Below are 13,398 nucleotides of genomic sequence, written 5' to 3'. Positions count from 1 at the left end.
ATGCCAGTTTGCTGGCCGTTAATCAGCAGTGTTCATGCGATATGGAAAATGTAAGATACTTTTCTACAAAGAACTCAGATCCAATCTCCCTGAACCAACAAGAAGATGGCTGCTCTTGTTTGTGGTTCAAACAACTTGGAAACAGAGGTCAGGTGCACAACCTCAATTATTTCCAAAAAAGTAAGAAGGAATAATATAAAGATAATCCCTCACTTATAATCCTCTAAGATCTCGCAGAAAATTGGAAATACTTTTTCTTGAAGAAAGCTACAAACTTAATTGCCAAAAGTCTTCACCTTTGAACCCTCAGAAATCTGAAGATTATTCATCTCAGGCAAAGAAACATCAAAACTGGCCATTCTGGTGTGGAAGGCATGAGGGTCGGCAGGGGGCATGTCACAGGCCGTAGTAAGAGACTCCATGGGATTGGTTTCCGAAGGGGAGAGAGACATGATCTGCGGACAAAGTAAAGAAAAGAAACAGTCTGAAGTTTCCTTAACAGTTCTAACTGCTCTTTACATAAGAGTACAAACCACTGTACGAGCTACTTGTGGGCCAAAGGGTTTTGTTGAACGTACATATTTCCCTGTTAAAAGAACCTAACCATAGCAGCTGGCCATGTATCACGGCCCAGCACTCTGAAACCCAAATCCCCACGTTTTCACATAACCACCTCAACATGTCTGCCTGTGATCCTGCCTAAAACGTCAGATGTCTGAGGCATTTTTACAAAAGATGCCAGCATAATAAAAGCTATTTTTGGGGGAAAAAAATCTAGGCCTTGATGACCTTCAGGCCTTAGAACAAACACCCCAGCATTTGTTTCCATTTGCAACCTACAGAGAAGCAGCCAGTTTGAACTGGTTAGACACCATCCGACATTGCAGATTTCAGTTTAGCAGCTCTGGAAAGTTTCTTTCGCTCTGCGTGGAAACGGTACTACTGTTTTAATTACAAAAGTCAGTCTCCCAATTCCCACAGCGGGGAAGTTGCGACTTACTAGGTCAGAGTGCTGCAGGATCTGGCTGGTCGTGAGGTCTTCGTCCTCGGAGGATTCGTCGGAATCCTCGTGGTTCATTTTATTTAGGCTGGGAGAACTTCCTGCAAGTTGGATCTCCCCGAGAAGCTGCATATCACACTTGTCCAGACTCTCCAGAGAACGCCTGCGCACTCCCCAGTTGAAATTGTCCATACTCTCGCCCTGAAATCACACGTCAGCTGGTTTTTCATGCCAGAATCGTCCTGCACTCACCCCTTCACATATTCAATTAGTCCTAGCTTAGAAGTAAGTCCTTCATTATGAACTCTCAAACCCTCATCCACTTTGGTACCAAACATTTTGTTAACATGACGTGAAGAGGAATAAAACATACTCTTTTCACCTAAATGTGTATTAAATCATCGGTAAAGTGATCAGACACTTTTCTTAGGCATGGCAGGTAATATTAGGCTTTTGAAGAGGTGACTTTGGCAAATTCTATAAATAATCTATGTTTCGAAAAATCTGTAAGAAAGAGACCAATATTCAAACAACTTCAGAAGAGGTATAACCCCTCTTCCCCCCACATGGGTTTAGTACTGTTTCAGAAGGAGGCAAAGGTGGAGCTATGCTTGGAGCACATTTCACATCTTCTGGGCATTAAGTAGAAGAGCATTAGGTTAACATTCCAGCCTGTTTCTGCTGCAGCAGTTTTCACAGATAAAATGCAGAGTTAAAGACGATCAGAGAGCAGCTGGGCCGAGTCTGAGGGATCATGCACGATGCAGAGGCCAGGGCAGCACAGCCTCACTTTTACATCAGGTTCACCTGTAGGTGCTTGGCCCGTTATAGGAAACAGTTACTTTCCTGGGCCTGAAATGATGGACTTGGTACCAAGCATTCTGGTTGACATGTCCACTTTAATTTACCAAGAACTGGGCTCAGGGGCCATGTGTTAAAGAAAGCTTTTGTTTGTATCTCAGACTTTCTTTACAGACCATCTGATATGAAACAAATTTATTTAACCAACACAGAATTTTTTCTAGAAAGTAATTTGGGTTTTAGTTTTCTCTCTGCAAAGACAGAAATACAAGAAGAGATATATTACCCAGCCCACAGGTTTTAACCTAAGCAAATAGGTAATCTGAAAAAATCTAGCACAGGATTCTTTCACTTAGTAGGCATTTGAAACACTATCTCATGGTTCACGGAATGAACTTTTTTTTATGAGAGCTCAGTGAGTTAGTATACTGACAGGAGAGAGGCAAGCCACTATTAAAAGTAGTGACAATAAATTTATTACTTTCCCTTTGGTTTCAGGGTCTGTCTCCTCTGGATTCTACTGAAACAAAGCTTGTCATTCTCCCAGATCTCTCATATATAGATGCTTAGCATGTCCAAAGTTCATTTTGGCTATACACGGTAGAGGGCAACAGAGAAGAATCTAAACACATTCTGGATATGATTGAGAAATGGTTATCATTATTCATCCCCATTTATGATGTTTGTGATTGTTCTTAGAACTGTTTCATTTTAAAGAGAAAGACTCAGAATACGATTTTCATATTCTGTAGCTCTATTTGCTGTGATAAGTTCCCACCAAATAATTCTTGTTCCTGGTGGAAAAGGCTAACTATTGAGACTTTAAAATAGCTATTTCAGTGAAAAAATAAAGAAACATGGAAAAGGTGAGCATTCTACAAGGAAAAGAAAATGCAATGTATGAAGAAATTAAAAAGATAAAGTGAGAATATGCAGAGAAAAAAATGTGTGAAAATTACTAGAGAAATATACAAATGTAAATATAAAGCATCAAATTCACAAAACCAGTTCTCTTGCACCAAATCACTGGGTGGGTTGGATGAACTACCTTAGGCAACAATTCTGGAAGCCTCCCACACTGAACCTGAGATGGAACCAGGAGCTTGCAGAGAAACATAGGTGTTTAGGGTCAGAGAATGCTGCACCAGCCAGAGAGTTGCTGTTCCTGTTGGTAGGATGGCTACCTCTGGTGAAGACCTGGCCTGAGCAGGTGTGAGGACTGTAGTCAGGGAAACCTATTCTTAAAGCAACAACATCTGGATGTCTGGCTAGAAGGTGCAGCAGATCCATTAGAGCCCAAGATGCTGAAACTGTCTCCCCAGTGGTGGCTGAGGAGCAGAGACGGAATAGTGCCAGAGTCTAGCTTAAGTTAAAGTCCATGGTGATTGAAAGTCAACCAGGCCTTCTCAGCATGGCACAGGAATATCTGTTAGGAGAGCCACCCTCCATCGTCCCCACACCCAAATATCAGATTTGCATTTTAATGTTACAGACAAGGTCAAAAATCAGAACAGCGTTTTACTGATTATGCCAGATTTCCTGTGTGTGAGAAAATTTAGAAGATGGCTAATTAGGCCTCATGGGCAATTTGCATATGTCAGTTATTAAACTTAAATAACCACTCAGGATTTATACTGAGATGAGAAAGTATTAATTATTGAACACTCTAGAAGTGTTGGAAATAATATTCTTTAAATAACTTCTTTCATATCAGAGCTTTGTCAAATAAGAGTTATTGTGGAAGGAAATTAGGTGTATTGAGGTTAAAATATGTTTCCCCACTGTACCTACTTAAAGTAAATCTGATATGACATAGATATAGAATGTTCATAGGTCAATCTGCCCTGGATGGTGCTGGTGTGTGCCTGTTGTCTGGATTAATTATTATTAATTATTATTAGCACTTTTTTTTTCCACTTGCAAAAGCATCCTTATTTGGATGAAATGTTACATAGTCACCATTAGAAAGATAGCTCCTAATTCCTGGAAAATAGAAGGATTCACTGGAAGTGTCTGTGGTATATTGTTAGATACTGCTTGTTCACTTCACCTTTAATAAAATAATTTAACAATGAAACCAATCCAGTTGTACAAGTGCCTAATCAATATTACAGGATTTCCATGGATCATATTTTAAAACTCACTTTCTCTCAGATGTAATCATGCAACTTCCAGAACTAGGCGTATAAAGATTTTAAACCTCTCTTGTATTGTATACTTTAGGAAATATTTCCATAGTAGAGCAACCATAGAAAATACTTCGTAAACCACACACGTATCAGTGTAAATGTGCACACAAATAGGCATACATATGCTAGAAGGGAGGAAAAAAGCAATTATGTTGTTACAAATCTGCAATGATGCAAAATGTCTACTAGCATATCTGAATTAAAAACAGCATCATCTTACCTGAAGTTCCTGGGTAGCAGGTGAATGGACAGAAAAACAAATAAAGAGGTCTATTTACAATGTTATATTAAAGATATTCAAGTGCATTTGTCTTAGTTTTAACACAACAGCCACTAACAGTGCTAACAATATATACTTCAGTAGGTGCAACTTAAAAAAAAGGCAGATACACAAACCCTAAAGAGAAAAGTTGGGATCAAACACCAGGAATTCTAAACCTTTCAGTGGAAGATGGTGCAGCTCGGGTAACAAATCATTAATACAACTTCTGAAATGGCTTTCCACCTCAGTGACAACTTTGGCCTCGACAACACTTTTTTTGGGGGAAATGTTTAAGTTTCTATTTGTGAGAAAACTGTTAAATGTCATGGGAAAACAAATAAGGGTCATCAGCTGGGAAAAAAAAAGAGGGCATCACCTGATCTTGCTCGCAAAGCTAGAAGTGTTTGCATCTTAACCTGTTCGCTGCTGATGTGCGATTAACAGCAAAGACCCAGCACCTTTTAAAGATTCTGAAAAGTTCAAAGGCAAACCCTTATGGGTATCAGTCAGTAAATTCTGAGACTCTTTAATGAAAAGGAATAAACCTGACAAAAAAGCTTGTCTTTTTTTTTTGATAATTGTGCTTTGATCTAGAAGCCAAAAATGCCTAACTTGCTCAGCTGAAGATATACTGAAATTATTCACCAGCAGCAATACAAAAGCATAGACACTTTGGACGGTTACTGGGTGACTAACACCAGGCTTGAAGCGTCACATAGGTTATCATACCTAACTCTTCACATCAACTCTACAGGCAGGTATCATACCCACGTAATAAATTAGGAAGCCAGGAGAAACTGCATCCTTGCTTGAGATCATATAGGTAGGTCAGTGGCAGAAGTGAAATTCAAAGTTAGACCTGCCTGCCTCCAAAGCCTTATAAGCATGCCAGAATCCCTTATTATAATCTTACTGACAAAGAGCAAACCATTCTTAAATGGTTTATTTTATTTGGATAAAGTATATACTTTCACATGCTTGAGTTTCTTATAAAATCTTAAGATAAAACAATCATGATGATTTTTTAGTTCCTATTGGCTAGGACAGTAGAGAGAACTCTAGAAGCAAGGTGCAGTATTCATTATTGACTGGCCCTGAAAAATATTTGCATAATATTTATTTTCAAGTGATGGACACCTCAGATTTTTTTTCTTCCTTTATATTTGATAGAAACTAAATTTGTTAGTTGTCCTGAAATTGTGCCTGATTTCTCCACTTTACATTATTCCTGCCAGGTCACTTCACATAACACATTTTTCTTTGGCTGAGACTGGAAAATGATGTCTCTTACTTCATCATTTTCCCCCTGCTCAGTTTAACTTCTCGAGAGAAGAGAGAACCCAAACTTGAATTCCAGCCTAAGAGTGAAGATTAGGTCAGTTGCCTGGATCAGGGAGATCTTTTAACTTTCTCTGGCTCAGAGACATTTTAAAAGTATTAAAAATACCTGAATTTTGCTTTAGGGCTTTTTAAACAATCCTCATTGCATTTGGTGATCGGTGTCTTCATCACTGATGATGGTTTAATAGCTAGAAAACTCTGCAGTGCTTCCACTGGTTCTAGAACAATGCAGGGTGAAAAGCTGACACTGATCTTAGAGATGCCTTGCCGTGCGTGCGTCTGTCCTCTGTAAGGACTGCGTCTGCTGAGCTCGCTTTCCAGGGAAAGAACCAGTAAAGAAAACAACCTTCATTCTGAGGGCCTGATTCTCCTTTGCCGGCACAGGCCCCCGGGGTCATCAGTGGGCCAGGGAGGGACAAAAGCAGACGGTTCCTTGGCTTCCCCTCAACATAAGCAGATGGGGCAGCAAGCCTGTCCTTTTAGGGAAGGTAAGGAGCTCCCTGGAGCATCGTTTCCCACAAGTTTACAATGAAGCTGGAAGGGGCCTACCTGCCAGAGGATATGATAAACTTTGAACTGGGACCTCCGATTTAACTGTAAGATGATCAGAACTAGCCTTTCTGCATCTGGGAAATACATTGTGCTTAGTTAGATGTGAGCCGAGTGTGCTGAGCAACACCACGAGCCATCTCGATACAAGGCATTTTTACACAGGCCGGTTCACCTCAGTGACCTTAGTTGTCATCTAGGAAGCAGAAGACTACCTCTCAGCCAGAATGTGCCCCTGAGCTCCTGAAATGAGACAGGGTGATGTTCCTCCTTCCACTCCCGGTTGTCAACTGCATGATTCATAACCGAAGCATCTTACGACCGTAATCATCATTCAAATAAACGCAAAGGCATTTGCCCGTTGAGACTTGAATTCAGCGGCTCCAGGTGTTGGGAGCGCGAGCTCCCGACCTAAAGCAGAGAGCTGTCTTTTGCCTTCTATCTTATTTCAGGTTCTAATGATTCCAGTAAGGACAGCACAGAGCTACTGGAGCCTGAGGCCTCCCCTCTCCTGTTGGAGCAGGCCAGCTTTGAAGTGATCAAATTAGAGCGGTTTCACCTTTAAAGTAATTAAATGCTTAGCATGTTTTATCCAGGTAGCCGTGAACAGACTCAGAACTTGAACGCTTTTGTGATTTTTCTTTTAAAAGTTCACCTCTGGACTACACACATGTAGGCTTTGTGCGGTCACTTAAAGGCAGATCTTTGCCATTTAGAAATAACTTGGCAGCTTCTGCCGCGGCTCAGACAGGAAGGGTGTGGTGACTTTTGCCAAAGTTGAGCCGCTGTGCTTTGAATAAGTTGATTCAAAATAAAGTCTACAGCTTTCCAATTAAAGACTGTGTTATAAAAACTCACTATTTAGCAGGGAAAAGAAAGTGTTCTGTTAGTCAGGGTAAAGGCGGGGTGCATTGGTTTTACAGAGGAAATGCTGTACCTCTCCATCCTCCAGCTCCACGTCTAGGAAATCGAAGTCTCTAAAGACGCGAAACTGCTGCTCACTGTTTGTGTCATCCATGTTGTCCTGTTCCCGGGTGCTGTCCTCAGAAGACACCAAGCTTGTCTGGTGCTCAAGCAGATCGAGTTCCCCACACGATGAAAAAATTACCTAGGCATCAAGGAGAGCTCTCCTGAGAAACCACGCTTGGCTCAGTTGTTTGTGCTGCAGAAAACTGGAACAGGCTCTTCACAAGCACTGGATTTCCAGTACACACCGAATTCCTTAAGTGGGTATTTTTAGAATGTTCTCTGACTATTTATGTTGGACAGGTGCCTTCTGATTAAACTTGTTGCAAAGACGTAAGTTCATGCACTAGGAAAATGTTCAGGAGTGAAATTGCTGCCTCTTAATGGATGAAGACTGGATTCTAGCTGACTGTGTGTATGTGTGTGTGTGTGTGTATGTGTGTGTGAACTGAGCATGTGTTCACAGATAAATTCGGGCAGTCAAGAAACTTTCCACTGTGTCTGAATCGACTGAGGTTAGAAATTGTTAGAAACACATTCACACACATACACATCACATATATATTATCACATACTATTTTAATACCCAGACAGATATGTCATTGTAGCATGAACTAAAAGCACAAAGGATTTTACCCTTTTAGAGATAAACCAGGAACTGGTAAGAAAAATGAATCAGAAGCCATGAAGTATAGTACTTGCTCATTTAAATTATAGGCGATTAGATGACCAGCCATGCTCATAATTTATACTCAAAATTCCTGTCCTGTTGATTTAACAAAACAAAGACATTTCTAAAAATTAAGACCATTAGAATACTCACATTTTAAAATTAACTTCTACATTTAGGTTTTTTTCACTGGGCCATTTTTATAGAACTTTGTAGAAATAATAAACTGCAAATGATGTTTTTGTAGAACTTTGTAGAAAAAATAAACTGTAAATGTTTTACTCTCTGGCCTCTCCTGAACACAGACTAATATATAAAGTGAACAGTATTCTTTAATTAACCATTATAATCTGGCCTTCCTTGAAATGTAGGCAAATAATAAGAATTTAAACATAACAGATGTCTCTCAAAAGTTAAAAGTGAACGGATTTTAAATATAATTTTTTTATCAGGGTTTAAGAATAGTCAGATGGTTTACACTATCTTCTCATAAAATGATGCACGACACACAGTGTCATACATGGCACTGGGGACTGCAGATGGGTTTGCAACATAAACAGCATTGAGGGCCAACTAGTTAGGGAGAGATGAGACTAGAATTCTGGTTTTCTCAGTTGAGAGCTCCCTGTCTTGTGCTGATTCTGTTATTTCTAACATAGTCCAGGTACACATTTCTTGCTAGAAAGGCATCAGCCCAGAAGAAGGGGGGTTAGATCTGAAGGAGAAAGTGCCAGCCACAATGGCGGTAAGAAATGGCCCTTGCTCCCAGTACCACATGGCAGTGACAAAGGGCTCTTGTTTCTCTCTCCGTGGCTCCTGCCTCTGCCACTATCTCATCCCCTCTACCCTAAATAATGTCCCAGGAGCAGTAACAAATGCACTGATCACTAACCCTGAAAAGCTGACTTCTGCTGACCTTAGCTCATGGCTGGCTGGGGCACATTCTGAGATAAGCGATATCAGTTTGCATGTTAGCAAGTATTTCTGATCCTCTAGTATTTTGCCCTCTCACGAACTATATGATTAGATACATTTTGGGATTTTTAAAAAGAGATACACAGAGAAATTCTTTGCTAACTCTTACCCTATTTGGGAAATTATTTGGGTTGCCATTTCTTTTTTGTTAATAACACAGATTTGGTGATATACATGAAACAGAAATATCTGGTGAAGCCAGACCCTGAGATTTGTATTGCTTCTCCTGCCACACACTCACACATGTAACAATTTGAATTTCCTAAGTTTTCTAAAAGTTTCAGAAGCTAATTTCTACTACTTCAATTATTCACTTATTTCATAGCCTAATGGCATTTTGTTTTTAAAACTAACATCATTGGAAGTTTATGTGAGAAAAAAATGATGATACATCATTCTTTTCACCTTTACTATACATGAGTAAAATAATGATATCACAGTAATTGGTGTGTGTACAGAAAGTAAAATTATACCCCAAAAGGACTTACATACAGTGGTGTCTAGGACACAGTCACACATAAATAATTCAAGGAAGTCTGGAATATTTATAAAGAAATCCAAGAAATGTTTCAAAATGAAAACATGTATTCATCTGCAATCTGGAGCAAATAAAAAAATCTTTCATTCTTTCTGAACTAGGCTAAATTAAAACTCATGGTGTAGAGAGAAATGACCTAGGGTTTGACCTAGATGGTGGCTGTCACACTTGTACTTCATAACTGACTCTAAACTATACGACCCAAGGTAAAAACAAGTCAAAGGCAAAAAAGATGTTGGCACGCCAAGTGACACTTGATGGAACTTACTGATGGATTTTTGCTCAGTCCCACTTCTTGGCCACACAGAGAAAGGACATGCACCAGCTTCTCTTTCGTTCTCTTCTGGAAAAGAAACACACAGGCAGGTTTAAACATGAGGTCCTGAGAGCCAATCACCTCTACTACAGGAGCCGTTAGCCACACAGGGCTCCTGCACTGGAATGGTGGCCAGTGAGGACTGAGATGTGAAGTGCACGAAACTTGGAATGAAACAGCAAAGTGAAATATTTCATTAATAATTGTAAAAAACGGATTACATAGTGAAATGATATTTTAGCTACATTAGGCTAACATACGCTGTTTAAATTACTTTTGTACTGTTTCTTTTTACTTTTTTTTTTTTTAAGGCGACTCTTAGAACACTTGCAATGAAGCTCGCATTGCATTTCTACTGGACGGTGCCGATCTAAGTTCTCCCAAGTGGAAATCAATCCCTAGGTTCTGCAGCGGGCATTCCTACTCAACTTAGTAATCTTTTCTTGCATGTCATGTTTCAGCATGAGCAAGACGCTCCTTACACCAAAGTTAAATCTGTTATGTCACAACACAAACCCCTTTTCCTCCCATGGCAGAATGACTTTACTTTCTGCAGAAGTAAGAAATTCGATTGGCAAGCCATCTTTCTCAGCTCAGTCTTCCTAAAGTTGGACAGATTCGATCCCTTTTGCTTTTGTTCATAAACCTTATTTCCCAGCCACTTAAGCACGGAGATCTTCCAGACAGCCTTCTGATCTTCTGTAAACCGTTACATTTTCCAGTGACATAGATAGACTAGGTCTCAGAAGGATTGGTGAGTTGGGAATGAGAGGGAATGATGGTCAAAGCCTAAAAAACGTGAATGTCCTTCAGAACTGCTCTTAAAGCAACCTTCTTTAAATAATCTCTTTAAAATGATTTTTCCCCTTTTCATCTGATTTTGGTTAGTGTGGAGATGGCTAGGAGGCCACACCACTCAAAGATTTTCCTTCTTAATGGAACTGGGTTCACTGCATCCTTTCCAAGTTATAGAAGGAACACTCAATATGGTGTCTTTTCAAGGTCAAAGACAGGAGGTCCTTGGTGCTGAAGTATGGCTACAGGTTCGCTAAACTATTTCCCTAAGTTTTAGTGGGCATTTGACTTCTGGGGAGGAATCAACAGAGAGGAACACAGAATCGGGCTGCACATTTTTCTTCTCCTTTCCAAATCCCCAAGAAAGTACAGAAAGTCCCTTACCAACAGTTCAGGGAAAACCAGCCATGTCCCAGCAGGCATTATGCTCCATGTGCCATTTCTCTGGCCTACATGCCAACAGCTGGGCATGTAGTCAAGTGCTTTCCCTGCTCAGCACCCACTTCACCTCCTCCCAGTAAGTAACCCAGGCCCTCTATCCCGGCAACAGCTCCTCTCCCGCTAACCGGGGCTTTGATTCCTTTGCACATGCTGCAAAAGTCCTTTTTCTAGATTTACTACAGCCACCGGGAGGGAAGGCCTGTCCTGAAACCATCGGAGCCAAAGACCATGTCAATGTGCACCCACCAGAAGTCATCGGTGCCTCATGTGGGAAGGGCTTGCCCGACAATGACATCTAGGAAGAGGACACAGGGCCAGGATGGGGAAGGGAAGTGGGGACAGAGAGAGAGAGGGACAGAGTCTAAGGATCCAGTTCCTAACTTTTGGTACTAAAGTCCAGCTGTGCTTGCAGCCAAGATATATGAGTTAATAATTTCCCTTTCTACTGAAGGTAATCTCTCACTGGGCTTCCGTCACATGTCACCAAAAGAACCTTGAATAATGAAGGCTTTTACTTGACAAAAAGCCCCATGACATCCATACTGTGACGCCGCCCCCCATGGAGTGAAGAGTCTTTGGCTGTGGTGCCCGAGCTGTAGAGAAACCCGGCAGCCCCTGGGTTTCTGTGCGTGGAAACCCTGGCCAGACGACATGCTCAGAGGACAGCAGCCAGAAAGGTCATTGGCTGTGCAGCCCAATCACAAAGAACTGGCTGGGAGAAATAAGGATTTATTATTTGGAGAAGAGAGGACTCATTTGGGTAAGTGGCAGAGTGGGTAGGGCTTCTTTAAATATTTGGAGGGCTGCCATGTGAAAGATGGGGTTTCATTTTCTAAGCTTTAGGAGAACATAGACCAACAGGGACAGGCGACAAAGTATCAGGTTTCAAGTCAACATAAGGAGCTGCTCAAGGATGGAAGTGGTCCCTGGGAATGCCACGAACTCCCTGAAGGGCCGATTCCTGGAAGGGCACCCTGGGATGGTGACTGCAGGAGTCCTGTATCACATGGGCAGCTGGCCTCAATAGGTCCCCTACACTCCCTTCCAATCCTGGGAGTCTGGGGTCTATACCTGAGAATACTGAGGCCTTTTCCAGCTTACAGGCACGAGGACATTGGAGTTGGAGCCCGATGAGGCGGACGACGTGCTTCTGGTGACAGCCACGGCCCTGGGCTTCCCCTCACGCCCGGAGTTCTGCAACTCATCGTATGGCCTCCCGATGATGGGTGTCTTGACAGAAATAAAGAACACAAAAGCACATGTTCTTCTACTCATTAATAACTGTAGAATATGGGATTGCTCTACCCAGCAGCAGCCAAGAACCGCTTATTTGATTAAAAATCAGACTACAGAAGTTCAGTGTTGTAAGTAGGCTAATTTTCCTGATGTTCTAAATCAGTTTGCATCTTCAGCATTTTCCCACCCTCTTTAGCACCTGAAGACAGCTCAGTTGCTTATTCCTAAACATATTTTAGAAACCACTGGTAAAGACTAGAAGCAAAACATTCAGGAAAGCAGAGTCAGTTTTCAGATGTGTAGGCTTGATGGGATTTTTTATAGTTATAACAAGAGACTAAAATTCCTTCCCCTCTTCCCAGACTTCACTCAGCAATCTTTATATACTCTCAATTATTTGAAAATTTAAATTATTTATATCTTTTCAATTATTTAAATGAATGAGGCCGGAGTGAGGTACTTGGGTTGCACACCTTAGAAATTTCACTCCTTGAGAGTTTATTTCACATGCTGGCGTGTGGTGGCCGGATAGGATGTTCCTCCCAAACAGGTCGCCTCTGCAGGAACCTGTTCACGGGCCTATACTTGCACATGGCAGAAACCAGCTGGTAATTTTCTCCCTGGCTCTGCGAGGCCCATCAGTCCCAAAGAGCTGGGTCTCTGAGGTGGGCAGCTGACTGGATGTGCATTTTCTGTTCCTCTTTTGAACAGAATAAACTTAAGTCAGAGTAAAAGTAGCTTTCCCCCACTGGTAGCAATGCAAAAAAAATGCTAAAAATGGAAAAGTATTGATCTGATACTTTAATATACATACTAACTGTAGATGCAGGTTATTGCAATGGCAGCAAAATAGTATCTCATCCTGAACAATGACATACTAAGAGGTTCATGAGTCCACTGTGTGAGAAAACCCAACCCGGCAGTACCCTGCCTAACAGACCGAGTAATTCCCATATGAGCAGACCTGGTTTATTCCTTTAGTGATTTATTCAATTCAGCAATGTCGAAGAGTATTAAGTGCCTAACACGCACCAGATACCATACCAGACCTTGGTTACAAAATGGACAGATCGTAGTTTCTGCTTTGGGGGTCTTATGGATCATGGGATAGGAGACATAGGAAAGCAAAGCATTTCTACATCTTAGACTAAAACAGTTATGTACAGGCTTCCCACATGTTCATTAATGGACCAACAGGTAAATCTGGGCACTTTCTGCCCTTTCTTAGCTTCCAGATCCTAGCTTGGTTCGCTGGTCCCTCCTCCCTTGGCAAGAATTTAGATAATTTTCCTGGTTTAAAAAGCAGTGCGGTTCTGGGG

General features: G+C 41.3%; 1 protein-coding gene across 11 annotated transcripts in view; it reads right to left on the bottom strand.

The window, feature by feature from the left end:
- The window catches only part of FRY (FRY microtubule binding protein), a 379,810-nt gene that overhangs the window by 28,573 nt on the left and 337,839 nt on the right, over positions 1–13,398 (bottom strand). For all 11 annotated transcript variants that reach the window (XM_073228971.1, XM_073228977.1, XM_073228935.1 and 8 more), the window contains 5 exons: positions 11,915–12,073; positions 9,560–9,634; positions 7,080–7,250; positions 1,001–1,201; positions 297–455 (listed from right to left, as the gene is read on the bottom strand). In XM_073228971.1, coding sequence (XP_073085072.1) covers positions 297–455; positions 1,001–1,201; positions 7,080–7,250; positions 9,560–9,634; positions 11,915–12,073 — 765 coding nt within the window. The remainder of the gene's footprint in view (positions 1–296; positions 456–1,000; positions 1,202–7,079; positions 7,251–9,559; positions 9,635–11,914; positions 12,074–13,398) is intronic.

This window comes from Manis javanica, chromosome 1 (genome assembly GCF_040802235.1).
Source record: "Manis javanica isolate MJ-LG chromosome 1, MJ_LKY, whole genome shotgun sequence".
Classification (NCBI taxonomy): Eukaryota; Metazoa; Chordata; class Mammalia; order Pholidota; family Manidae; genus Manis; species Manis javanica.
Note: the sequence above shows the minus strand (reverse complement) of the source record. Positions and strands in the feature narration are given on the sequence as shown.